General features: G+C 34.5%; 3 protein-coding genes across 4 annotated transcripts; 1 reads left to right on the forward strand and 2 right to left on the reverse strand.

Moving 5' to 3' along the window:
* Positions 1 to 1,583: 1,583 nt before the first annotated feature.
* On the reverse strand, positions 1,584 to 16,457 carry LOC149900557 (putative RNA helicase mov-10-B.1). Its single transcript, XM_090112219.1, has 20 exons — positions 16,185 to 16,457; positions 15,913 to 16,035; positions 15,247 to 15,367; positions 14,645 to 14,807; positions 14,432 to 14,559; positions 13,976 to 14,082; positions 13,740 to 13,874; positions 13,474 to 13,570; positions 13,143 to 13,239; positions 11,897 to 12,002; positions 11,313 to 11,483; positions 10,063 to 10,210; positions 9,402 to 9,550; positions 8,701 to 8,835; positions 8,261 to 8,454; positions 7,183 to 7,331; positions 6,381 to 6,499; positions 3,229 to 3,340; positions 2,615 to 2,791; positions 1,584 to 1,833 (listed from the first exon to the last, which is right to left on the reverse strand). Exons 1-20 carry the CDS (start codon positions 16,205 to 16,207, stop codon positions 1,606 to 1,608), a joined length of 2,682 nt encoding a protein of 893 aa, XP_089968345.1. The 5' UTR covers positions 16,208 to 16,457; the 3' UTR covers positions 1,584 to 1,605.
* Positions 16,458 to 18,821: 2,364 nt separating this feature from the next.
* On the reverse strand, positions 18,822 to 22,747 carry LOC149900558 (uncharacterized). The gene is made up of 4 exons (XM_090112602.1): positions 22,703 to 22,747; positions 20,100 to 20,222; positions 19,423 to 19,576; positions 18,822 to 19,240 (listed from the first exon to the last, which is right to left on the reverse strand). Exons 2-4 carry the CDS (start codon positions 20,210 to 20,212, stop codon positions 19,019 to 19,021), a joined length of 489 nt encoding a protein of 162 aa, XP_089968728.1. The 5' UTR covers positions 20,213 to 20,222; positions 22,703 to 22,747; the 3' UTR covers positions 18,822 to 19,018.
* Positions 20,318 to 25,023, forward strand: LOC149900559 (uncharacterized). 2 transcript variants are annotated; one of them, XM_090112601.1, is made up of 4 exons: positions 20,318 to 20,891; positions 21,140 to 21,205; positions 23,544 to 23,671; positions 23,849 to 25,023. In XM_090112601.1, the coding sequence occupies exons 1-4, from the start codon at positions 20,801 to 20,803 to the stop codon at positions 24,635 to 24,637; spliced, it is 1,074 nt and encodes a 357-aa protein (XP_089968727.1). In that variant the 5' UTR covers positions 20,318 to 20,800; the 3' UTR covers positions 24,638 to 25,023. The 2 variants fall into 2 exon arrangements, with proteins under 2 accessions (XP_089968727.1, XP_089968726.1); XM_090112600.1 differs by having other exon boundaries at positions 20,319 to 20,891; positions 21,029 to 21,205.
* The last annotated feature ends 812 nt before the right edge of the window (positions 25,024 to 25,835 follow it).

The raw sequence follows: 25,835 nt of genomic DNA on the forward strand, positions 1-25,835 counted from the left end.
AGCAAGGTAGTAGAATAGTACCTATCATCAGAATATGGAATTATCATTTATATAATGATGTAAAAATATCACCTCAAAATCGTTTCAATTAAAAAATATTGATGTAAAAGTGTAAAAGATCTATTAAAAATATTTAATGCTTAATGGTCTAAGAGACGATGAGGGAACGAGTAACGACCTTCACCGATCTGACAACCAGATGAGATATATTTTTTTTATCAAATATAATTTATTTATGAACAAATATGCCTATGATATCTTGCCTATCAAAAAGTGCTCATGGCATTTTTTTTAAGTAATACGTACTTTAGAGCGGCCGTACACGGGCAGCTCGAGCAGTTAACGGCTGAGCGACGTACACGGACTGCTCGGGCGGTTGGCGTCAACTGCTCGAGCAGTCGGTTGTTGACTGCTCGAGCCGTCGCTCTAACCGCTCGAGCAGTTGATTATCTGACGAAGTCGAGTCATTGATTCTCAGGGGGGAGGGAGCTGTCGAGAGCTCTAGCGCAGTCAACGGCTCGAGCAGTCGGTGTATGCCTCACGACCGCTCGCGAGCGGTCGACGGCACGGTGGAATTTCGTCATGCAGTTGACGGCTTGAAGCGGTCGCGACTGCTCGAGCAGTCATGTGTACGGCAGTGAATGAATGTCCATAGTTCACCGCGCGGTCGCGGCTTCGAGCCGTCGGTCGCAACTGCTTGAAGCGGTCCATGTACGGCCGCCCTTAAGTACGATTTTTTGCAAGCATGTCTATGTATGATGATGATTTTGTAACAAATTACTTAACTTAACCTTTTTTATCCATTTCAATTAGTAGATCGATGGAGTCACCTATATTGATTTACCTGTTCACACCTGTATTCATAACCATACACAAAAATGAGTAGGCAAGTCTACCTTGGTTAGTCTATATTCTGTGTTAAAAATTATCAACTGAAATAAATTTTTGATTTGGTTAAGAAAAAAGTAATGAAAGAAAATCCATTAATAAAATAAAAAATAGCCATGAGCACTTTTTGATAGGCAAGTAAACATAGGCATATATATTGAAGGCAGATGGGTGAAGGTCGATCTTAATTCCGATCTCGTACTATAACATACCAAAAACAGATTCAAAAGTATGCAAAACATAATATTTTATTAACCTTCGCTAATACGATCCGTTCAATTTATCACAAAAATAGTAAATGCTAGAAAATCGATTGAATCACCATTGTACTATGGTTTATTTTTAATGCATAATATAAAATTTATAACAAAGAAATAAAAAACGAGGTAAGTACATACAAAAATAGAAGTATAGTATAGAGAATATTAGTATAATATGAAAATATATTTATAAGATGATGATTACATAGTAGTAGTAGGGACATACACATTCAAAAAATAAATCATAGATCAATGGGTAAATACAGTAAGTAAACATATTTAACAAAAATATATATTTTAGTAGTACATAATTTTAAACTTAGCAGGTAATAAATTCTTTGGGTATCAACAAATGGTCGAACATTAGCTCAGAGCTTATCAAATATATAATATATAAAAATAAACATGAAAATGTATAATATGTATGTAATATGGTTTTATAAAAAAAAAATAATAATTAATTTTTGAGCGCTTGTGTGAGACGGCATCGATCGAAGCGTGTTCTAGCAACTTCTACAAGCAATGCGCTTGAACGCTCCACCTGTTGAGTCTCATGGCCGAAGTAGCATTGCTTCTCCTTACAGAAGTCCATATATTTCCTCCATTTGAAATCCCTGACGAGGCACGTCGGGTTCCCGATGATTATTAATTTTGCTTTCGCCCGCGTCAGTGTCACATTGTACCGCTATAACACAAAAGAATTGTTAATTATATAATTTTGATACAAAAATATTTTGGAACAGTACTGATGAATCGTTAATGCAATGTAGTCGTAGTCGAGAAATTCTGGCATTATTTTATTTCTTAACGCATAATTTTCGAACCTAATTATTTTCGAAGTTCATAGTACGAAGCAATTATTATCCTCCTGGTCCAGTAAATTTTCTACTTTATTAGTCTTTTTCATAACGTCCAACTGAAACAATCTCTCTCACACACGCATAAAACGTGCGCTAACTCACACGCAAACCTATTTTTTTGTTCAAGATTTTCATTACGTAACTACTAAGAATTATACGTTTTTAATTATAATTCCAACTTTCTAAGCCCACCACGTTCGCTACACTCCATTTCACACTTCATATTTGGAAAGTATTAAAAAAATTGATTCCTATATAAACTTCCAAGAAGCTTATATCTAATACACTGGAGATTTCAGTATGAACATTAACTTGTAACAAGAAAATATGACCTTGAATGACGCCTGTATGTTTTTTATCCCTTTCACACCCACTTGCCAAGTTAGATGTGAAAGGGATAAAAAAACATACAGGCGTCATTCAAGGTCATATTTTCGTGTTACAAGTTAATGTTCATACTGAAATCTCCAGTGTATTAGATATAAGCTTCTTGTAAACTTCCATTCTATAATGGCCGCAGAAAAAAAAATTACACTGACAGCAGAAAAAAAACAAAAATTACACTGGCCGCAGAAAAAAAAAACCAAAAATATATTTTATCTGTACCTTATCGTCCACCAAGAAGCCGAGCCCGTACCGCGCGTCGTACTCGAGCAGGCGGCAGTTGGCGCGCACCGTCGACACGAGTATCACGCGCTTCTCCTTGCCCTGGAACGACTCCACCGTGCCCACCTCTATGCCGGACACGTCCACGCTCTTCAGCCAGTTCTTTATTTTGTACACCTGGTTAATAACAAAAGTAAAAAATTATTTTATTGTTACCCGTCCTTGATAGTATAAAAATTCGAATAAATCCGTTAATCTGTCCGCATTTTAAATGGGTCCCAATCCAGCCTAAAGAAGTCAGTTACATTATGTAACTTACATACAAACAGGTGAAGTTAAAAAAATAGGCTTGTACACAAAAAAAAACTGATGCGTTTTTTTGTCGTATATTTTTATTATCATTAGATTTCCATACGCAGCTTTTGTCTTTCGTTTATCATGCATGTTCTTCGCTTTTTCTTTTACGGGTATTTTGGCAATCAAAGAAAGCCTATCTTATCCAGAGGTATTGTTAGCTTTGTGCCAAATCTTTATTAAAATTATTTCACGAACGAACAAAGAGGCCGATTTATGATTAGATTTTTTTATAATAGTGAGCATAAAATATCATGTACCTGTCGGATATATGGTGCGATAATTCCAATATCTTTCGGTAACACGTTGTGAGATTCCATAAGAGCTTTTGTGTATCTCTTCACCATTTCAATTTCTTTTTCGTTGAAGTAACTATAGTCAAATGAAATAAAAAAATAATAAACTCTTTATTAGCAGGTAGGCAATATTAAAATTAACAATTTATGTACAGTCACGAGCAATAATATATGCCTAGGGGGCGATGTGCAAAAATATCTGTCACTAGAACAAATTCAATAATATCTGTCTGCCCGTATACAGCAAAAATATCTGACATTATTAGGCAGCATAATAAGGTGGCATCAAAATTATATGACGAAAATGTAGAGCAAATAATTGTGACAACCTCTCGAAGCATAAATATGTGACGTCACCTAGGAGGCAATAATATCTGACACAATTTTATATTTCTGTATTGTAAAATATAATTGATTCCTCACTAAAAGCATAAATATGTGACACTAGCTTTCCGCCCGCGGCTTCGCCTGCGTTTTCACAGAAATACCGCATAGTTCCCGTTCACGGCATAAATATGTGACATCAACTAGGTGGCAATAATATCTGACGCAATTTCATATTTCTGTATTTTGCATCGATTCCTCACAAAAAGCATAAATTTGTGACATCAACTAGGAAGCAATAATATCTGACACAATTTCATATTTCTGTATTTTGCATCGATTCCTCACAAAAAGCATAAATATGTGACATCAACTAGGAAGCAATAATATCTGACACAATTTCATATTTCTGTATTTTGCATCGATTCCTCACAAAAAGCATAAATATGTGACATCAACTAGGAAGCAATAATATCTGACACAATTTCATATTTCTGTATTTTGCATCGATTCCTCACACAAAGCATAAATATGTGACACCAACTAGGTGGCAATAATATCTGACTGCTGACACAATTTTATATTTCTGTATTTTGCGTTGATTCCACACAAAAAGCATAAATATGTGACATCAACTAGGAAGCAATAATATCTGACACAATTTCATATTTCTGTATTTTGCATCGATTCCTCACACAAAGCATAAATATGTGACACCAACTAGGTGGCAATAATATCTGACACAATTTTATATTTCTGTATTTTGCGTTGATTCCACACAAAAAGCATAAATATGTGACATCAACTAGGAAGCAATAATATCTGACACAATTTTATTTTCAACTAGCGGTCCACCCCGGCTTCGCCCGTGGTACATGTTTACGTTTTCTCTACATAAGAACCATCCTCGTACTTCAAGGAATATAATAAAAAAAGAATTATCGAAATCGGTTCAGCCGTTCTCGAGTTATGCGCTTACCAACACATTTTGCGATTCATTTTTATATATAAGAAGATTTAATATTGAATTAATATAAAATAAATAAATTTTATTTTAACTACGTTGTTTTAAAACATGATTACCATATTAATTAATATGTGCCGTCGTTGTATACTACATATTGTATGTCTAGATATTATATCCTACTAGCTTAACACCCGCGGCTTCGCCCGCGTTTTCAAAGAAAAACACGCATAGTTTCCGTTCCTGTGGGATTTCCAGGATAAAAGCTCTCATAAGCGTTAATCCAAGTTACCTTCTATGTGTGTGCCAAATTCCATTGTTTTGTCTTTTATTTGTATGAAATAGTAACAAACATCCTTACCTACATGATACGAACTTTCGCATTTATAATATTAGAAGGATATCATATCATGACAAAATTAAAGTATTCATATACATAAATGAATACCCACTTGGGTAGATCTATTTTATTTGAAGGTTCAGTGTAACCTTCGTGTATTATTTAGAAATGTTTTTGTTATATTTGACGTTAGCGGCGTTTGACACGATTCCTCCGTTATTCATTTTCATTTACCTATAATTAGCCTATAATATTGCTATTATTTTATTGAGTATCGAAAATTATGGCAAGTTATCATACTATCGTAATTTCATTTAAATAAAAAATATTTACAAAATATAATGTGACTTTTGTTCATATTCTTACCCCAGCAAAATACAAAACACTAATTCAATAAAAAAACGCTTGGCCTTTTTAAAATCCTATTCTATCTTATCCTACTAGTCCTACTATAATCCTACTTCCTATCCTACTAATCTAGTATTATAAATGCGAAAGTTTGTGAAGATGTGTATGTGTGTGTTTGTTACTCTTTCACGCAAATACTACTGAACCGATTACAATGAAATTTAGCAGACATGTAAAGGGTAACTTGGGTTAACACATAGGATAGGTTTTATCCCAAAATTCCCACGGGAACGGGAACTATGCGGTATTTCTGTGAAAACGCAGGCGAAGCCGTGGGCGGAAAGCTAGTGTCACATATTTATGCTTTTTGTGAGGAATCAATTATATTTTACAATACAGAAATATAAAATTGTGTCAGATATTATTGCCTCGTAGGTGACGTCACATATTTATGCTTCGAGAGGTTGTCACAATTATTTGCTCTACATTTTCGTCATATAATTTTGATGCCACTTTATTATGCTGCCTACTAATGTCAGATATTTTTGCTGTATACGGGCAGACAGATATTATTGAACCCGTTCTTATGACAGATATTTTTGCTAATCTGCAAATGGTAATATATTTATGCTTCTGACTGTACTTACAATCTACTTAATAACAACCTACATGCTAAAAGGATTGCCGCTCAGCATTTAACAATGAAAAGCATAGGCCTTCATTGCAGAGCTGATTTTCAGCGACACTTATGTGAAAAATAATTGAAAATCATGTAAAAAGATGATGAGTATTGAGTTCATTAATAGTATTTTCTTGCGTTTGATTTTACGCGAGTATTATACGTTTAGAAATTAAAGATTTTAACGGATTTATTCATTATATTATGATCCTGACGTTTCACATACTTTTCAAGGAAATCGCGTTTAAAAACCGTTAAAATATTTAATTTCTAAGAGTTTATTAATGTTTAATATAAAAGCAAATAAGGAATACTAAGGATGTTGCTATAGTGAATTAATCCGTTTATTTAACAAACGTAACCAATCATATCCCTCGAATATGTCTACTATACCAGTTTTTTCAAATACGTATCTACAATCAAAAGACGTGTACATTAAAATAACTTGAAAATTATCTTACCTGGGTGCATTCCCCATCCTTTGTTCACGCGAATGCACCGCGTGGAATATGGTAGCTTTGTCACCTCCCGGTAGGCCCAGGATACTGACCTTAGTTAACGGGTCTAATGGAGCTAAGGGCTGAAAAATAAAATATAGGTATAATACAATTTTTAAAAGATGATAACTTATTAAACATATTGAAACTGATGATGGTAGTGAATTTAAATTTGTTCGTTTTTTTCAATGCTATAAAACTTTTAGAATTTACAATGACTACTCATTTTCGGCACTTTTTTTTTATTCTAGATAGGGAAGCGCTTGACCACAATCTCGCCTGATGTTAAGCTGAGATGTGGTCTAAGATAGAACGCGCTTCCCTAGAAGGTACCTGTTCACTCTACGCTTGAAGACCCTCATATTGTACTCGTCGGGGAACACAGATTCAGAAAGCGCGTTCCAGTCCCTTGCGGTTCGGATGAAGAATGTGGAATCGAACCGCTTTGTCCGGGTACATGGAACGTCCACCATATGGCGATGCCTAGAATCTGTGCGCCTCGACGATCGATAGAAGAACGGGGAGACTTTTTAAGGGCTGATTTTTCAATCCTTGGTTAAAACTTATTCGTCGAATAATGTATACAACTACCATTTTAAAAACGTATTCTAATTGCCCGTATTTGACAGTTTACGTGACATTTTAATTATATCGTGTAATACTTTATTCGACGGATAAGTTTTAACCAAGCTTTGAAAAATCGGCCCTTAGTGAAAAATGTTGAAATTATTAAGTTCTATCCACATATTGTAAAAAGTAAACATACCTTCAAATTATTTTCATAGAAAAGTTCATTGGGAATGGCCAATATGTCGGGATCTGATCGGAAGTTGTTGACCAGCATCGTGATGTAGTCCGGGTCTGAGGAGTACATGTTTGGGTACGTCTCTTTTAAACGCTCCAGTAGTGATTGACCTGTAATGCAACGATGAAAATATATTAGAAGGGTAAAAGTATTTTTGTTGCCTGTATTGTATTATCAATATTATATTCATTATCATTGATTGTTAATTTATGTTTTATTGCATACCTATTGAAGGTAGTTCTTTAGAAGTGAAGTGGTTGTGTGAAATCTTTCATGAAATTTGTTCATCAGCAAAATATACATATAACGAGCAACAGCCATAATTAGGCTCATACGAGAACTGCATATACGAGATGACACCAGCCCAGCACCACTCGGTGACGAGCCCCGTAAGTGTGCAGTGCACGTAGTACGCGTTCAGTATGCGTGCACTACAAGCGGTACGTTTGCAGTTTATACAGTAAGAGCGCATCCAGTTCACGCAGTACGCGCCATGCACGCATCCAGCGCACGTAGTTCGCGCCGTGCACGCAGTACGCGCTGCGCACGCCCCGAATGTGAGTAGTGCCTGCAGTAAGCGGGGTGTACACGCTCTATGTACCCCTATGACACAGAATACATAATAGTAGCTAAACGCTACAGAACGGACACTCTCCACCTCCCGCCAAAATTAAACACTTACCTCACCCCGCACGATCACGCTATAAGATGGCCCGCATTTTTCCGTAAGGACGATACGCAACGAAGATTGACAACATTAATAAAATAGACTTAAAGTAATTTTATTATTTTGGATTTGTGATTATCGTTTTTCGTAGAAAATGGTTAGATATTGTGCTGTTTACGGATGTATTTCATCAGATAAACGCGAGTTTTTTTTTACGCTAGTCAAAAATGTGCCAACCATAAAGCGTTAACACACACATTTGCAGTCTCTACAGTGTGACTGTCAAAACGATAATTTTGTATGGAGTGTCCGGGGTGTGCCTATGGCCCCAGCCCCGTCCCCGGCACCAGCCCCTATGGCCCCAGTACGCACCCAGGCCGCGCTCCCGGGCGTCGCGCGAGATGCACACGGGCCCCAGCTGGCGCGGGTCGCCGGCGAGCACGAGGCGGCCGGCGGGCGCCAGCAGCCCCGTCACCGGCACCAGCACCGTCGGCTCCATAGCCTGCGCCGCCTCGTCCACGAACACGTGCGTCACCTGCAGCCGGTGCACCGCCTGGCTGCGCCCCCTGACGCACCCGTAAAAGTTATATTAGTTCATTTTTTTTGTACCATTTTAATAACTGATTCTCAAGAAAAATTTTTGTGAGCATCCATTTCACGAGACGCTGTAAGGTTTTTCTTATAACAAAAAATAAATAAAATATAAATTATTTATGTTTACACACATAAAACGCTGCATGCACCAGTTCATGTGACATGTGTGCGCACACACAAAACTACACGTATACATACACATATACACGGTCACTTACGAAGCGTATTTAGCTGCGTGCAGCAGCGTGGTGACGAGCACGCGGTACTGCGCGACGTGCACGTTGCTCACCGGGTAGAACGAGTCGTAGCTCGTGCCGTTCGACACCGGCGCCAGCTCTGGAGGCATCATCGTCCTGGTTGAACGAATTCATTAAAAAAGAGCACACGTGTCAGAAGTGAAACTTCTTTGGCAAGATTCAAAGATGCCAAAATCGGCAATCTTCTCTTCAAAACTCTTAAAACAGTATATTTAACTATGTACAGAAGGCCTTGTGTTTTACATTATTTAGAGGGTAGTTGTGAATACTCGTACAAACTTCCATAATATACAGGGTGTGTCAAAGCAGGCTAGGCCGGGTCATAGCAGTCAGAAAAAATTTTAAGTCCAAAAACTAGTATACATTATTAACATAACGTATAAGAATCTATAGCAAAATCTAAGTAAGTAGATTGTATTAGAATATAAAATTAGAATCAGTGAGGTATAAGCTGAACTTTGATTTTGTGCGAGCGTACTTAAATAGTGTAGATAAGATGACAGCTAAGAGAGATTTTTGATTGACTTATACTTTATACAGTTTTCAACAGTGTGTGGTTTCTGACTGTACTTTTGGCGGTCACTCACACATGCAAAACTCAGCTTACGCCTCGCGAACCTAACTATTATGTCAAAATGAATGATGTGAAACAAAAAACATACCATTCCCGGGACTGTGAGTTGGCACGAAACAGGAAGTTATTAATGTTGAGTTTTTTATGAAACTGGAGAAGCATCAAAGCGACGTGATCGGCCGCCATGTTGGAGTTGGTGCACACCAACACGCGGTTTTTGGTGTTACGAGCCACTATCTGCGTGTTATATTTTTGTTAAGTTACTATTAATGAAAATTATACATACGCTAAAGGTTGCTGGCAAATTGTTAAAATAGGTGAAATTGGATGTTTATTTACACGGGTTAAATATATTACTTACTTACTTTACTTAATAAATACATTCTTAGCAATCACATTGTAGGTAAAAAGGTCAAAATGTGGCTGATTAGCCACATTTTATTTCAGTTACCTCTTTTTCGCGCACGATATTTGAATTGTGCTACCTCACTTTGACATGTAATCGTGTCTGCGTTTTTGACGATCTAAATTTGTGTTGGTAGGTAACACCTTTTTACTTATAATATCATTGATCATTAGTAAATTATTTATAACCAACAGATTGAGTATAACAAGTATTTACAAATTACAGTACATTACAAAAAATTACATTACATTACACACAAAATCAAAACTACCCTCAAAAACAAAAAAAAATTGTATGTTTTGCATATTTGTAATTATTGTTAAATTGATTCTCGAAACATCACCTGTAAAATAGCCTCAACGATCGTCATAGTCTTGCCAGTCCCCGGCGGGCCGAACACGATGTATGGGGCCAAGCCTGAAGTGCCCGAAACCATGTGTTCTACGGCCGAGCGCTGTTCCGCGTTTCCTTGGATCAGCGGGTTGAAGAACCTGCAAGTGAAATTTTTGTTTATACTAGCAGAGCCGATTTTGCACGCCTCATAAGCGAAGCGTTGAGGTGGGTACTACTGTCACTTCGCGCAAAACATCTGATTTTTCAAACTTAAAATGTCTTTATGTATCATACATTGCACTTGTAAGATAATACATACACACACATATTAAGAAAAAACACTATTTTTAACGTTCATGATATTTTTGATGTCATTTTTGTTATTTAAACTAGTTAAAAAACAGTTTAAAAAAGTTCTGTCTTGGACGTCCGTGTGTCTGTATGTGCGGATCCTTTTTCTTGTTAACACGATAGCGACCGAAATACTTTACTAATCGAGTCTTTTTTTTTCTCTTACGCTTGAGTATGCTCAGGAATAGAACCCTTTCATTTTTCAGGGTCTGATTCGATGTGGTTTAATTGTTATTAAATAAACAAAAATAATAATTAATAAATATTTATTAAAAAAAAATTATGAGGCGTGCACTTTTGGATTTTCCAAATTATTTTGAAATGAAACTTCTTTAAGCGCGTTGAGAATAAAATTTCAAGTTCGCGTCATGGCAATACCGTCACGTCATGGAGTAAGGCGACTATTTTAGTATCGTTGAATCTTGCCAAAGAAGTTTCACTTCTGACATGTGTGCTCGGCACACACATTAGGAATCGAATGTCGTATGTTAGCTCCAGGGTTAGTATTGTCACACCCCGGACACTCCATACAAAATTATCGTTTTGACAGACACACTGTAGAGACTGCAAATGTGTGTGTAAACTGTAAAGCTTTATGGTTGGCACATTTGTAACTAGCGTAAAAAAAACTTCGCGTTTTTCTGATGAAATATATCCGTAAACAGCACAATATCTAACCATTTTCTACGAAAAACGATAATCACAAATCCAAAATAATAAAATTACTTTAAGTCAATTTGATTAATGTTGTCAATCTTCGTTGCGTATCGTCCTTACGGAAAAATGCGGGCCATCTTATAGCGTGATCGTGCGGGGTAAGGTAAGTGTTTAATTTTGGCGGGAGGCGGAGAGTGTCCGTTCTGTAGCGTTTAGCGACTATTATGTATTCTGTGGTATTGTTATACATACTGCTTGATAGGCTTCGCGGGGATCTGCTTCCTCACGGGCTCCGGGAACACGCGCCTTTCCTGCTTGCTCTCGAACAACTTGTTCACCGCGTCGTGCATCCGCTCCATGGGGATGCGAGACATTAGGAACCGAATGTCGTATGTTAGCTCTGGGTCGTAGTATTGCTTGAACCTGTGGCCGGAGATTTAATAACAATAAAAGATATGGATAAATAAATATTAATAACTCAGGCCCCGGAACCACAGACACAATAGAAAATCTATTGTTTCTGGGCCCGATCGGACCGAGGGGCCGGCCGGGCTCAATGGGTTAAGAAAAAGAGGCACCGTAACATTGGTTTTGCTACAGAGAGGTACCACAAATATGGAATCGAATAGAAGATTCATTCGGGAAACTAATGACATTAGTAGCAAAATTTGTATTACTATAATTGTATATACCTATGTATGTACTTACAATAGAGCAAAAATTGCTTTTGTCCTAATACAGTAGTCATGTAAACATTCCATAAAACTGAATAAATACACAAATGATAAACCTGCCAACAAGTTTTTTTTTATCAATTTTAAAAGTCATATATTTACCGTTCATCCAAGCCAGTCAATAAAACTGTGCTATCCTCAATCTCCTTGATGGTACTTTCGAACACGTATGAAGCTGCGTGACGTGGCCGTATGTAAACGCGGTCTCCTGAAAATGGACTCTAATTAACTTACCTATCCTACTAATACATCACTTCATCATCACTACATAGTATAAAACAAAGTCGCTTTCTCTGTCCCTATTTCCCTATGTCCCTTTGTATGCTTAAATCTTTAAAACTACGCAACGGATTCTGATGCGGTTTTTTTTAATAGATAGAGTGATTCAAGAGGAAGGTTTTAGTATATAATTTATTAGGTTTTAGACAAAGCGGGCGAAGCCGCGGGCGGTAAGCTAGTAAATATTATAAACGCGAGTTTGTAAGTATGTGCTCTATGGAATTTGGTACTTTTGGCTACTTTTCATCCATTTATTTTATACATTCACTTGTTGAGCGAACCAGGCGAAAATTAAAAATGTACGTCGATTAAAAATTCATTCTAGATTGCAATTTTAGTTATAGGAATAAATTAATGACGATAGTGTATGAAAAAATATATTTTGAATTTATTTATAATTAATTTGAATAGACATATACATATTTGTATAGTTTATGGTCTACAATTATAATTCAAATCAGACATTCCACACAATATAAAAATTTACTTTATTTTAAGGATTGTACATACTTAATTAACTAGATCGAGATTGTCTTTATCAGATATTAAATGCAAAAAAAGATTACATTTTCTGATGAAAAACCTGATAGCTAATGATAATTTGTTACTGTATTGATAAATATTTACATATTTATTTATTTTTTAACTTCACTTAATAGGTTTTATTGTTTACTGCCATTAGTCTCATTATCGTTAACTAATTATATCCACAAAAAATATTTCAGATAAGCAATTATTTAAATTGCAGATAAGCAATTATAAAGGACTTTAACCCACGCTACTGAGTCCTAGTCCCCTTTAAAAATTATTTAAAAGTAGCCAAAGTAGATTTGGAAAAATGAGGTTTGATAATAATAAAGAAGTTTCACTTCAATAATACCCAACTGAAAACACATACTTTGCCTACTTTTTTTATAAATATATGTACTTGTTGACCTGCAATAATTCCGAATCTACCATTATTTGTGGAGCCTACCCCACTATTAGTAACAACTATAGTCAAACCAAATAAAAGAAATTACATATGTATAAATAAATAATTAATTTAAAGAAAAATTCTCTAAATTACCTCGTAACAACGATGGTCGCTTCTCTGCCAAACCGGGAACTTCCAATAAGTAGTATTCATTTCTTTGGTCTATCTTAACTTCGAACATGTTGTATTTCTGTTAATAATATAATCAAGAATTTACAAAAGTAAAAAAAGAGCGTTAGTGCCGAGCACACGTGTCAGAAGTGAAACTTCTTTGGCAAGATTTAAAGATACCAAAATCATTGCCTTACTCCATGACGTGACGGTATTGCCATGACGCGACCTTTAAATTCTACTCTCAAAGCGCCTAAGGAAGTTTCACTTCAAAATTTAATTAAACAGATATTTAAAATAATATTCCTCTTACCTTCAAATTAATCCTGGCGACAATTTCCTCCCACCAGAGTAGGTGATGAAAAAATGCTATGTAGTTCTTCTTAGTGTATCCCTCGTCCAAAATTTGCCTAATAAAATAATTTTCATTCTTGATTATAAAATTGTAAAAGGGATGGAACTGTAAGTTATTTTTTTAATAGGAGGAACTTTGTAAAGGGATGTCTATTTAGACGAGAATACATATTAACTCGTAACATTTAACCATAGAAGATGTTGCCATTACTCTAAGTGCTTCACCTGGTTTTCTGAAGTACTATTCGCAGCTGTTTCATCATCTCAGGTCGCTCATGTAACTCTTCTAATGCGCTTTCTTCGAGACCCAAAGGCAAGACTATCTTCAACAACTTGGGGATTTTAAAGTTCCATTGTTGCCTGTTAAAATTGAGAGTATTGTTTTTTGTATTTTTATGTAAAAGTAATTATTTACATCTAACAACACATATTCGTATGAACAAATAGTAAAGCATACGTACGGTTGAGTTGTTGAACTAACGCAAACCAAAGATTTCTCCCAATACTTGTTTGTGTATGGATATTTTATGTTTGTGGTTGCATCTTGACTTTCTTGTACTGACACAACCTGTAAATTATAAAACAATAAATTATAATATTTATTCAAAAACTTATTTTATAGCAAAAGAAGCACCATCACCATTTTTTAGCGGAAACCATTTTTTTTAAACTGAAAAAAATGTTTTTGTATTTCCAGTAACATTCTCCATTAACATTTGGATTATCCTCAACTATTTCCTTTTTTATTTCGTTTTCAAATATGTTGATAATAAGTTTATTAGAGACCACCTGCATTTTGAAATAACTTTAATTTTTAATATGCAGTATAGGATATTGATTTCGCATCATGCAAATTGCAAACTACATTCGCTGTGCATTATTTCTCAAGCAAAGATCCAATATTTAAATTTACTTACCATTTCCCGGACGAAAATTAAATTCTTTTCATCACACCGACGAAACAGTGTGAACATGATTGGCATTTCATAGTGACCAATATCCATGGCTTGGAATTGAATGACGATTGAGCCCTTTATTTCCGATTCTAAAACCAGATTAATAATTATTAATGATAATTTTGTTTTTATTTGAAATATCAATGCTTTATAAATAGTTTTTAATTAACATACTCTTGGCAATAAGTTTGGGTTCTTGACCAAAGATGAATGGATTTTGAACAGTTTGAAACTGTGGCTGAGGATGGGCCAGTTGAACGCCAATAATAAGTAAATCTTCGCTTTTCATTTCATTGATGATATCAAAAGTAAAGTTCACAGTTTGAGTTGGTTTCACCTGAAAATGTAGGAACAATCAGTAATCAGAACAATAATTTTGAGTGTTGACGATTCAAATAAAATATTTACATAGTATACATAAATAAACTACTAAATTACTAATAGACCTTATCAAAACCAAATTCATGTTAGGATGAAAAAGAACAAACAATAAAAATGTAATTATTTATATATTGATGTTCGTACAACTGGACATTAAGCATCTATTTGTTTTTCTTTTTTTAACCCATTGACCACCGAGCGGCCCGATCGGGCCGAGACACAATAGATTTTCTATTGTGTCTGTGATCCGAGGACTGACGGATTAATTTATGTTCCTTGTTATTCATGACAATACTTATTAGAAAACAAATATCATAAAAATATTCATAAATTGCATAAAAATCTTAAAAAATGAAAAGTTAAAAAAAAGCTTACATTATTATATGAATACATACATATAATCTCATTTTATGACTGTCGCAGTTTTCAATTTTCATAACCGGAGCGTCATTCAACGGTAAACTCTCTGCATGGCCAAATATGGACACACCGTGTTTATTCTTACTGAAGTATGATCTGAAAAAAAATAGAATTGTTAATGAAATACATTTATAGCAAAAATTAAACAATAGTGCTGCAAATTCAGAATGTCTATTGCTCTTTAGAAAGGTTGGCTTAACAGAATATTAGGAGTGCAAGTAGTTTTACCAAAAATCATGAGCAAAACCATCTTTAAGTTTAACAAGTAAAGCCGAAGAGTTTGTTTGTTTATTTGAACATGCTAATCTTAGGAACTACTAGTTTGATTTGAAAAATTGTTTCGGTGTTAGATAGCCTATTTATCAAGGAAGGATATAGGCTATATATAATCAAGCTAAGACCAACAAGAGCGGAGTAATGTGGGTGACACCGCGGGGCACAGCTAGTTGTACATATACTAAAACTTTTAATGCTCAAGGCTATTAGATTATTCTTTGCTGTTAGCTTTATTGAATATTGATAGTACCATGTAAGAACTGTTTATCAAATTCATCAACATGACTCAAATGCAAAAATGCACTTCATGTTAAAATGTCTGTCTAATATATTATCAATAGGTAGGTAGTAGGTACATTACTTACTTGTTGACTATATAGTTTTGCAATATAACATTACACAAATGTTTTGGAGTATCTTCGTGGTTAATACCAGAAAACTCGTCATAGTACTCATCAACCACACCACACACACGGCAGTGCGAGTTCCTGTAAAATATCATCTTGTCAGTTTGATAAGTTTGGGATTGATCGCTCTAATATAATTAATTAAATTTCTTTTCAGTTGAAAGTTATATCGTTTCTGATTAAGAAACAAAGAGCTTGTTATTGTTTATATTAAAAAAGAAGTTACTTACTCATGTAAAGATGCTACCTCCATTATTCAAGTATGCACAATTTTACAAAATACAAAATGAAATACACCGATTGTTTACAAATATTTATGTGTTTATCATAATAAACCACCATCACGGTCTGAAATCTTTTTTTTTAATTAATACATCTAAACTTTTACAATGATTTTTAACATTGCATTGATCAATAAACGGGATATTAATGATCAATAAAGTCTAAAAAGTACCGGAAACCCCCGACAAACAGCAAAACAGCAAAACCCACCGTCCCACGCAAAAAACAAAGGAGATCATAAATCATTGCAGGCAGTGTTGCCAACTCAATTTTCGAAAAGGCCAACAGCAAAAAAGTTTGTGGATTTTCAGTCAAAAAGGACGCTAAACGTTAAAAAATCCTTTAATAAGAAAAACCCTTTTTATTAAGAAAAAAATAATCTTATAATCACTTTCTTCATTGAAATCGACTTGTAACGACTTGAATTTGATACGATTTGTATAACTTCTCTTGGATTTTCGTAGTTGAAGCAAGATTTATTTGTTGCTTTTAGACCCGTCCGAATATATAACAACCACAAACAACGAATTAAGCAAGCACAGACCCATTCGATTTCGTTGTTTTAACCTTCTTAAAAAGCACTAGATTACACACTAGGCACTAAAATTGAATTTTAAGCACTAGGAAAAAAAGCATTTTAGATCGAATGCCGAAAGCACTAAGTTGGCAACACTGATTGCAGGAGTCATTGATAGCGCATTGATAGCATTGATAAAATATGTCAATTATTGTCAACTGTCACAACCACAGTCACAACTCACAAGTGAAAACATAATGAATATTATTAAATAAAGAAATATTATTAAACGCAAACGGCAAAAACAGGCTCACCAAACTTGGTCCCCGCAATTTTTTTTTTGTTTTAAATTTTTATTATGCCATGTCGTTAGTTCATGGTTTGTTCTTAAAAATAAAACGCTATATAATTAATGTAAACTACGTCTTTATATAAACATAACATATTCATCAATAGAATATTACTTCAGATGCGTATTTTACATTAGTTAAAATCACAGAATTAATCTTATAGTATAAATATAAATAAGTAATAAAACGGCAACTAAATGTTCGAAAAAAACGTTAATTATTGAAGAACAAACGATAATAAATGTTTATAAACTAATAATGGACAAAACATTAATAATTTGTATGGGGGGGGCAACCAAACAGTATATTTTTAAGTTATTGCATAGCTTCTATCGCAGGCCTTGAGCGCGGGAACCGAATCTAGAAATTCCGTAACGAAAAAGCCTCACGCTCCCCACTCCGACGGGCGGAGGTGTGGCTTGAAGGCATGCTTTGCAATAGCTTTACCGCGGCAGTCCCCGAGTGCCACACGTTATTTTATTTTATTTATTGTTAATAGACAATTAACGAATAAACAATTATTTATAGCAAACGATTAAAAACAAACCATGAACTAACGATATGGCTTTAAAAATTTAAAACTAAAAAAAAAAATGCGGGGGCCAAGTTTGGTGAGCCACCAAAACAATGGCGTGTCAGGTTTTAGCCAATTCTAGACTTCCTGTCCTTTCTCGCGGGGTGAGCCAGACAAGCGGTTTTGCATTTTGCTATTGCTACTTTGCGGGAGATCCAAAAAACTGCTAACGATTTGCATCATTAGAATTTTAACGTCGTAATTAAACATAACATATACTTATATATTAAATAAGGCCATTTAAAAAAGCTAAAAACATTTTTTTACAAACATGTCGAATTAAGCGAATTAAGCAATTTTGGTGGCTTTTATTTTCTTTTACCTACCTTTCTGGTAACTAAGTACTTGCTCTGTGTAACTAGAAGGTAACTAGGCTTATCTAAAGCTTACCTAGCTTTAGCTTTGTTTTTTAGGATCAGGAAAAATTGGACTTTGAGCTGGCAATTTTTTTTTTAATATGACACGTCCATGCATATAGAAATACAATATTATTGTTTGGAACACATTAAAAACATATATAAATATAAATACAATTAATGTTTCCTCTTCATAACATTACTTACTTCAAATAAAATTTTACTAATGAGATCTAATTTTCTGGAAACAAAAAAAAAATCGAATTTCAAAATTGCGGTCTTGGACTGTAAAAAAGTTAAGACGGAGAAAGTGCGGGAAACTTCGAAGTTGGAGGGAGCGTTTCTAAAAGGTTTCTAAAGTTTCAATTATTTTTTTCGTATTCTGCGGTGTTAAAGTAAACATTAACTAATTATTTAAAATTATTTGTCAATGCATATAGGTACTTATAGTTTTTTTTGTATATTATATTGGTCAGTGTTCTTAAACTAATAATAATTATAGAAGTGGAGCAATTACTGATTCTGATGGAGCAATTTTTTGAGATACATATTAATAATTAAAAAAATTAACTTTCCGCGCTTACTTTTTTCCGGTGTATTTGTGAATCCTTTTTAAGCTAGAGTGTTTAAGTACTAAAGAAGCCGAAGGAGTTACTTGCAGAAATAAAACGCTGTAGTTTTGTAAAAGTAAGAATACCTACATGAAACTAGGCATACTCGTCTCGTCTTTTTTTGGTATAAAAACCTTTTTTAATATTTTAGCTAGTTCGATTCGTGGATAGGAAATTTTTGCAAATCTTTAAATGTACAGTCATGTAGTGATGGACACACTTAAAAAATTATTGCGTGCACATCACTATTAAATTTTGGATATGAAATAAAAAAGTGGGATAGACATTCTATGCCATTTATTCATAGTACAATTTTTGTCTTTTCATAACGAATGAGCCTAATCGAAAAAGTTACATGTAATTTCAGGGGTATTTTAGGCGAGTAACATAAGAGGTTTCGAGTTCAGAGCATCTTCTTCGTTTTGCGATCGCAGGGGGTAACGGTAGGGGTGGTTCAGGATCCAACGCACGTGGCTGTCGATGGCGAAGCCCAGTCCAGTGCAAACGTTGAAATTGTTGTCGCAGTAGTAGCCGTGGGCGCACTTCTGCCCGTAGACGTCGTAGTCCATTTTTTCCGTGCAGTGTTCACCAGGGCCCTGTTGTAAACATAGTATGAAATATAATTTTTTTAAAGCGTTTAAGAACTGGGAATAATTTACTCTCTTTTTACAGAAAAATTGTTTGATATCTTATTCTATTAAAACATATTTTGTAGTTAACTATCTACGTTAAAAAAAAAATAATAAATTAATACGGGGAAATGAAAATGACGTCTCACTCGGTAGCAATCCCGACGGCCTCCGCATACTTCATTGATATAAGTTCCTCTTTCGCACTTCTTGTATCGTTTTTCTCCTTTTACAATGTTACATTCTTCATGATTTGGCAACCACGACAGACTGCTTTCGCAAACCGGACATTCGACTAAAGTTCTGAAAGCATATGAATAGCTATTTTAACTTTTATCATCTCTACTTGAATTGCTTGAGTTTATAGATCACTGTCTTTATTGCATAAACTCCATAGAAGCACCTGTAAAATTCGTATCATGCATGAGAACGTTTTGATGAGCAATATTTTGTATTGCTGTAAGGTGTAGGTTACTAGTCGAACACTTACCTACTTGCCACTTCATAATATTTAGTTACATATTTGAAATGATTTCGAATTCCATAAATCATTAATAATAAATACTTAGTTATTAAAATGGAATGTTTTATTAAACTGGACGAATCTTAATTACGATATTTCTATACTCACACTCAATCAGATGCTGCAGATTGCCGCGCTGTAATAGCCTGTTAAAAAAAGCTAAGAGGAACATAAATAAAAACAAAAGTATTTGCCTTGTTTGCATTTTGAACAAGAAATAAATAAAATTATAAATCAATTGCAAATTAAAAACCGAAGCTTGAGCCCACAGACATCGATAACTTGTCTATAATCATCTATTACCCATCTACGGGGTGGGGTTCCTCTCTCTCGATGAGGTTACGGGACTCGTAACCTCTGTAATGTGCCATGCATGATGTGCTGGCTGCTAGCAGAATGTAAAGTAAATGATGCATTTTCAGAGTCCTGAAATATGCGTAACACGATAAATTAGTTTGCTATACAAAGTACCTATGGTAAAATTATACCGATGTACCTAATTATTGAGACTATAAACTTAATTTTGCATATGTACATAAATTTTCCGATATCATTGAACCTCCAGGGTTCATTACACACGTAAACAAATCTGCATCAAAAATAAAATTTTCTTCAGGAGGCAATGACGTGGGCAACGCATGCATTAATTTTTATATAAAACGTCCAATGTATTCGTTTCAATACTGTAGCGCAACAAATGTTGGACGCATTAAGTTTATACATTTTGTATACTAAAGTTTATATCGATATTTAGAGTGTATGAAAAATAATTGAAATAAATTGGCACTGTGCATGTGATCATGGGTCAGTCTGAGCGCCAACGCCGCCCGCCCGACCTGCCGCCCAAGTAGCGCGCATTCATGTGACAAAGTTTGCTCAAACCAGCCGTATTCAAAAACAATCAAACGTTTAAAAGTGTTTTTCGTTTCGAAAAAAATATTGATTGAAATCTTAAGGTTAATTAAAAGACTGTCTGTTACTGTTTATTCACTTTAAATTCTAAAATGGGTATGATTTCACGTGTACGCGGTCGAATCCGAAGTGATTCTTTCTCGAAAATTCAAATGAAATCCGAGGATAAAATAGCTAATATCGGTATGTATTAAATTGACTTTTTTTAATAACTTTCATTTTATTTATGACATGTGTGTACATAATCTTTTGCGTTGTCTTATATATGATAGGTCTTTGTGTTTTACTTTCTCAAAATGCTTGCTTATATATTGTTTCAGTGTGGCTTATATCGCTAGTTCTTCTTCTCCCATACTGGGCACCACGGGGTCTCCTGGTGGCGCTAGGGGGAGCCTGGCTGATGGCCGCTTACACATGCTTTGTGGTTCCAGTCCTCATCTCTGCCAACTACCGATACCCAGCTAGATGGTACCCAGCCGTTGTCAAACTTGCGCGAAGTAAGTATCGATCGGGGTGAGGATTATTACAGAAAACTACCACTAGGTATATTTTAGGAGATAGCAAAATCTCAAAACAAACAGCTTTCTGACCGCTATTAAATGGAGGAAGCAGGAAAATTTGTCAGTGTTGTGTCTTCTATCAGTCAATATTATTGAATGGACGGTAATACGTAAAATACGAAAATAGAGAAACAAACAAAAAACAAACTGTAAACATGGGGGTGTGCCAACCTGACCTAGGCGTACGGCGCGGGCGTACCGCCTCCGTAATCTAAAACGCGATCATGAAACTATTTGTAAATTTAACGGAACTTGAAAATGGCATTATCAGAGAAATATTAAATTCTTGTTTAAGAAGGTGTAGGTATTATAATTTTATCCCGCTGGAAGCGTTAGTCAAATAATTCCTTGAGATTTCATTTAGAAATAACAATTAGAGTGAATAATAAGGTCACGGCCGGCAATATAAAATTGTCTGAAATCGAACTGGCAAGACGTTTTAAATCTCTTTAGCATTCGAAATATGTGCCAAAACATGTATTAAATCAACTCAAGGATGAAAAATTTGGTATACCTACGGGAAACCTGTGCGGGAAACCTATCGACACAGAGTGCAAGTACTGGTATGAATCATTTTTAAAATATTTATTAAATGCGTAGTCTGTTTATGATTGTGATGATGATATTATTGAATTCTTCTATAGAGCGTCACCATTTTCTGCGTATTCGATTTCAGTACATAGGGTGATATATACAGAGAACACCTAGTATAAGGCAGACATTCGTTAAATGCACGAACAATCAAACCGTACAATATTTTTAATTTGTAACGGTTTTTGCATTATTTAAAAGATCTAGATCTATAAAGAAAGTTGTACGATGATTTATATGTATAGAAGCATTTGTAACGTACAATATTTGTTTACACGTATAGATGTATTTGCGAGGGAGTCAGGTCATTGTCGATGAAGCTGAATGGAGCGACGGAAACTGGCCGGCAGCCAGCGTAAGTGCGTCAGTCGGACTTTTACTTATATTTTTGAAACGTATACAAACAGATTATACATGGCTTAGCTTTTCTTTTTATTGTGAAATGTTTGAGAAGATATACGCCGTGAATTAATAGTCTAAAATTAGATATTATTCATTTATTTTTACTTATGGTTTTCAAAGGAATTGCCTGATGAATAAATACTATTCTTATTTACATACGATCATAAGTCATGGATTTAATTATAATATCTCTCTCATTCTAAATTTAAGAAATTATTTACTTTGTGTAGTTCAAGTTTAGTTCTTTATGGATTTTCTGTAGACCGAATAAGTTTTTGTTAAGGTTTTTGTAAAGACATTGTAAATACCTACATGGTAGTGTGAACTTAAAAATAGACTAGATATAGTGGGCCAGACAATAGTAGTTAGATATCGGATTATTGGATAATGGATAATTAAGAAATTATTATATCAAATAAAAAACATGATTCTTAAACTTACCAGAGAATCTATGGAGTTGGCTGAGTTATTTCTTTCTAAGGAGTCCAGCTCTGAACTGATTTCCTTTGGAAAGAGTTGCCTTTTTATATTCCCATTTTCCTAAGGGATGTCAGGTCAGTGAAAATGATGCAGTTTATTCGAAAGGGAAACAATCATTTATCTAGTCGATGTTATTCTGTTATTTAAAAAAATGTATGCGTGTACTAGTTAGTGTACACACGTAAGAAGTAAAACTTCTTTATAACCTTATTTTAAAAAAAAAATATTTACTATAGGTATGCAACTTATTACTATATCCAATCACGCGTGGTAGGGGTAAGAACAAGATGGCGCGTAACGGAAAAAAGTCACGCGTAACGAAAAAATGTTACACTAAATTTTTTTCCAACCCCGATAAAGAAGTTTCACTTCAACAATTTACTATTTAGATAAAAATAGGTAGGTAATTTATTGGTCTTGGTTACCTTTTGTATTACGCGTCCAATATTATTATCGCTAAGTCTTTTTTATAAATTAGAAATAATTTATGCAAATCAGTTCACTCGGAAAGTTGATATTCTGGTGGACAATAGAAAGTGACATTTAACGAACGAAAAATAAAACTGATTAAAGATAAACCAGAAAAACTATATTTCTTATAAATATTATCTAGGGCTTAGATCTAGGGCTTATCTAGAAATTTGTATTGTACCATAAATTAATTCTCAAAACATATACATATTCCGTCAAAACTTAACTCTAAAGTTGACCAAAGTTCGATAATCCTATTTTAATTTTTAAGTAACCTGTGATAAATCATTCAGTGAAGGAATCAAATAATAAACAGTAATATATTTTTCAGAGATAGCGCTAAGGCTACAAGCTCCAGTAGCAAGAGTTCTATATGTCCTGAAAACTGCATACTCCCCTATTGACCGCGCAGAACGACTGTTTCTGCAACTGAATAATCTCTCCACAATGATTAGCCAGGTGCGATAGTGCATTCGAATTGAAAATTGATTTTTTTTAAGTAAATTTATTTCCAATTTCAAAATGCTTAACTATAATTATTACATTGCATAAATAATTTTCTTTTAAACATATTTAATTAACATTTCCTAGAAGATTCTTGTAAGAAATGATACAATAAATTATAAAATTTTACAGTTGCTGATCTTCACTGCATGTGACCGCCTCCTCGTATCAAGTGGCAGGCTCACCTGCCTCTACTCGCTCATGTTCTACAATGTCATCACATATTCAGTGAACTATATTAAAGAAATATGCACAAAAGAAGACTGGTCTCCCTATGTCAATGTTACTCGTCACTCCCAAGTAAAGCACCTTGCAATGTCTGCTACCAAAATAGTACTCGAATGGACCAAAGCGGTCACGTTTATCGTGACCATGACGTTTATTCTCCTTACACTAGGCTTGGAACAAGGATTGGAACATTACAGGCCAAATCTGCTTTACACTCTCATTACAGGAACTTATTATTTATTAACTGAAAGAACGTTCCTGGAGTTATGGCCGTTGGCGCTGTCTGCTATGAAATTAGAAAGACTAGAAGGAATGGAGGCAATGTATTGCGGAGTTTGGGCTAGAGGTATCACGACTGCAATAGCGATACCCTTAGTGCCAGCTCTTGCGTGGCACGAGCGTTGGAGGCTCGCTCTGCTCGTTGCATACATCTGTGTTTACGTGCACGGAAGACATAGACTCGGGGAAGTATTGGTTAAACTGAACGAGGCCTGTGACTCTCTAGCCAGGTTTCGACGAGCGACATTAGAAGAATTGTCGACATTGGAAGATGTGTGTGCTGTTTGTCTCGGGGCTATGAAGTCAGCTCGAGTGACTCCTTGCGCTCATTTCTTCCACGCCGACTGTCTGAGAAAATGTCTGGCTGCATCAGATCGATGTCCTATATGTGTAAGACCATACGTGTTCTGTTGACAGAACTTTTAAAGACTGCGTGGTTTAGTAATAATATGAAAATTAAGTGATGACCAGTATTATTCAAACGAATGTAATGTTTACTATGTTTACTTAACGAATGTTAAGATTATTGCAAATAATTTAAAGAAGTTGGAGTGCAATGGGTGATTTTAATAATATTTAAAATCCTGTGAAATATAACGACACCCCATATAGACTGTTATTTTTTGGGTTATTTATGAAAATCGGAATAAAATATTATTTTTAAAGGATTTCTTTATAGTCATTGGTTTTAAGATGATAAATAATAAATAGATTATGGAGTATAACAATAGACAATAGCTATTTTGTTTATAAACAGTTATACATAGCGGGCAGCGCATAGAAGCTATTCAAAACGCACGTTAAAAACTAAAAATGAGTAGGTATCACAACTTGCTAACTACTTCATCAATTTCCAATTTTATTATCTCAGGTGGATAGTAGTTGTGTTAGCTAACATGGCTTTGTCCATGAAAAACCCTTTTATAAATATAAAAAAACCCTGTAATAAATACCAAGTATTTAGTAAACTTGCTATTTTATCATCTTGAGTCTTGACAGTCGTATGTTAATGATAATATTATGTAGAAATCATTTTTATTTTTATATTTCGTAAAATAGTTAATTGTAAGGTCGAAATGATCATTATTTTCAGTGTATGGACTTATACGTATTTCAAATATACATATTAAAATATATCTTTATCAGTTGTATAGATATGCTAGAATAATAAAATCTGTATTTTTCAAAAGGAGCTTCGATTTACATAATTATATATTCCTCGAGTAGGTATTTAAGTTATATGTATTATGACTAATTTTTAATAAATAAACAAAATTGTCTTAAATATTGTTTTAATTTAATTCTTAACATTCCACATAAAAAAATATTGTTTACCTACTACTACAGTATTAAAATTAAAACTACCCTCGCCACTCTACAATCAATGATCACCTAAGGCTTGAATGAATAAATTAAATTCCATGATTAAAATATAATAAATTATTATCTACAATAATGAAGATTTACAAATACACAATCCTAAGAGGATAAGGAGGAATAAGGATTAACAATTTTATATCAAAATTAAAAATGAGTAATCTAACTATATAGCAAATTCTTCCCTAGATGTCGCTATTTTGTGGAGAAGATGAGCTTTCAGTGGTGTAAGATG

The sequence above is a fragment of the Colias eurytheme genome, chromosome 18 (assembly GCF_061535395.1).
Source record: "Colias eurytheme isolate Ceu_HAF_F1 chromosome 18, ilColEury1 Martin Lab GWU primary, whole genome shotgun sequence".
Taxonomy (NCBI): domain Eukaryota; kingdom Metazoa; phylum Arthropoda; class Insecta; order Lepidoptera; family Pieridae; genus Colias; species Colias eurytheme.

Excerpts from the sequence above, each read along its gene's own strand:
- LOC149900557 (XM_090112219.1), bottom strand. The coding sequence starts at position 16,207 with ATGGAGGTAGCATCTTTACATGA. Across the intron at positions 14,083-14,431 it reads TAATTTTCGTCCGGGAAATG|GTTGTGTCAGTACAAGAAAG; the intron begins GTAAGTAAATTT and ends TATAATTTACAG. Across the intron at positions 2,792-3,228 it reads TCGCACCATATATCCGACAG|GTGTACAAAATAAAGAACTG; the intron begins GTACATGATATT and ends GTTATTAACCAG.
- LOC149900558 (XM_090112602.1), bottom strand. The coding sequence starts at position 20,212 with ATGCATCATTTACTTTACATTCTGCTAGCAGCCAGCACATCATGCATG. Across the intron at positions 19,577-20,099 it reads GAACCCCACCCCGTAGATGG|AACTTTAGTCGAATGTCCGG; the intron begins GTAATAGATGAT and ends ATATGCTTTCAG. Across the intron at positions 19,241-19,422 it reads GCCGTCGGGATTGCTACCGA|GGCCCTGGTGAACACTGCAC; the intron begins GTGAGACGTCAT and ends TGTTTACAACAG.
- LOC149900559 (XM_090112600.1), top strand. The coding sequence starts at position 20,801 with ATGGGTATGATTTCACGTGTACGCGGTCGAATCCGAAGTGATTCTTTC. Across the intron at positions 20,892-21,028 it reads GGATAAAATAGCTAATATCG|TGTGGCTTATATCGCTAGTT; the intron begins GTATGTATTAAA and ends ATATTGTTTCAG. Across the intron at positions 23,672-23,848 it reads TCTCCACAATGATTAGCCAG|TTGCTGATCTTCACTGCATG; the intron begins GTGCGATAGTGC and ends AAAATTTTACAG.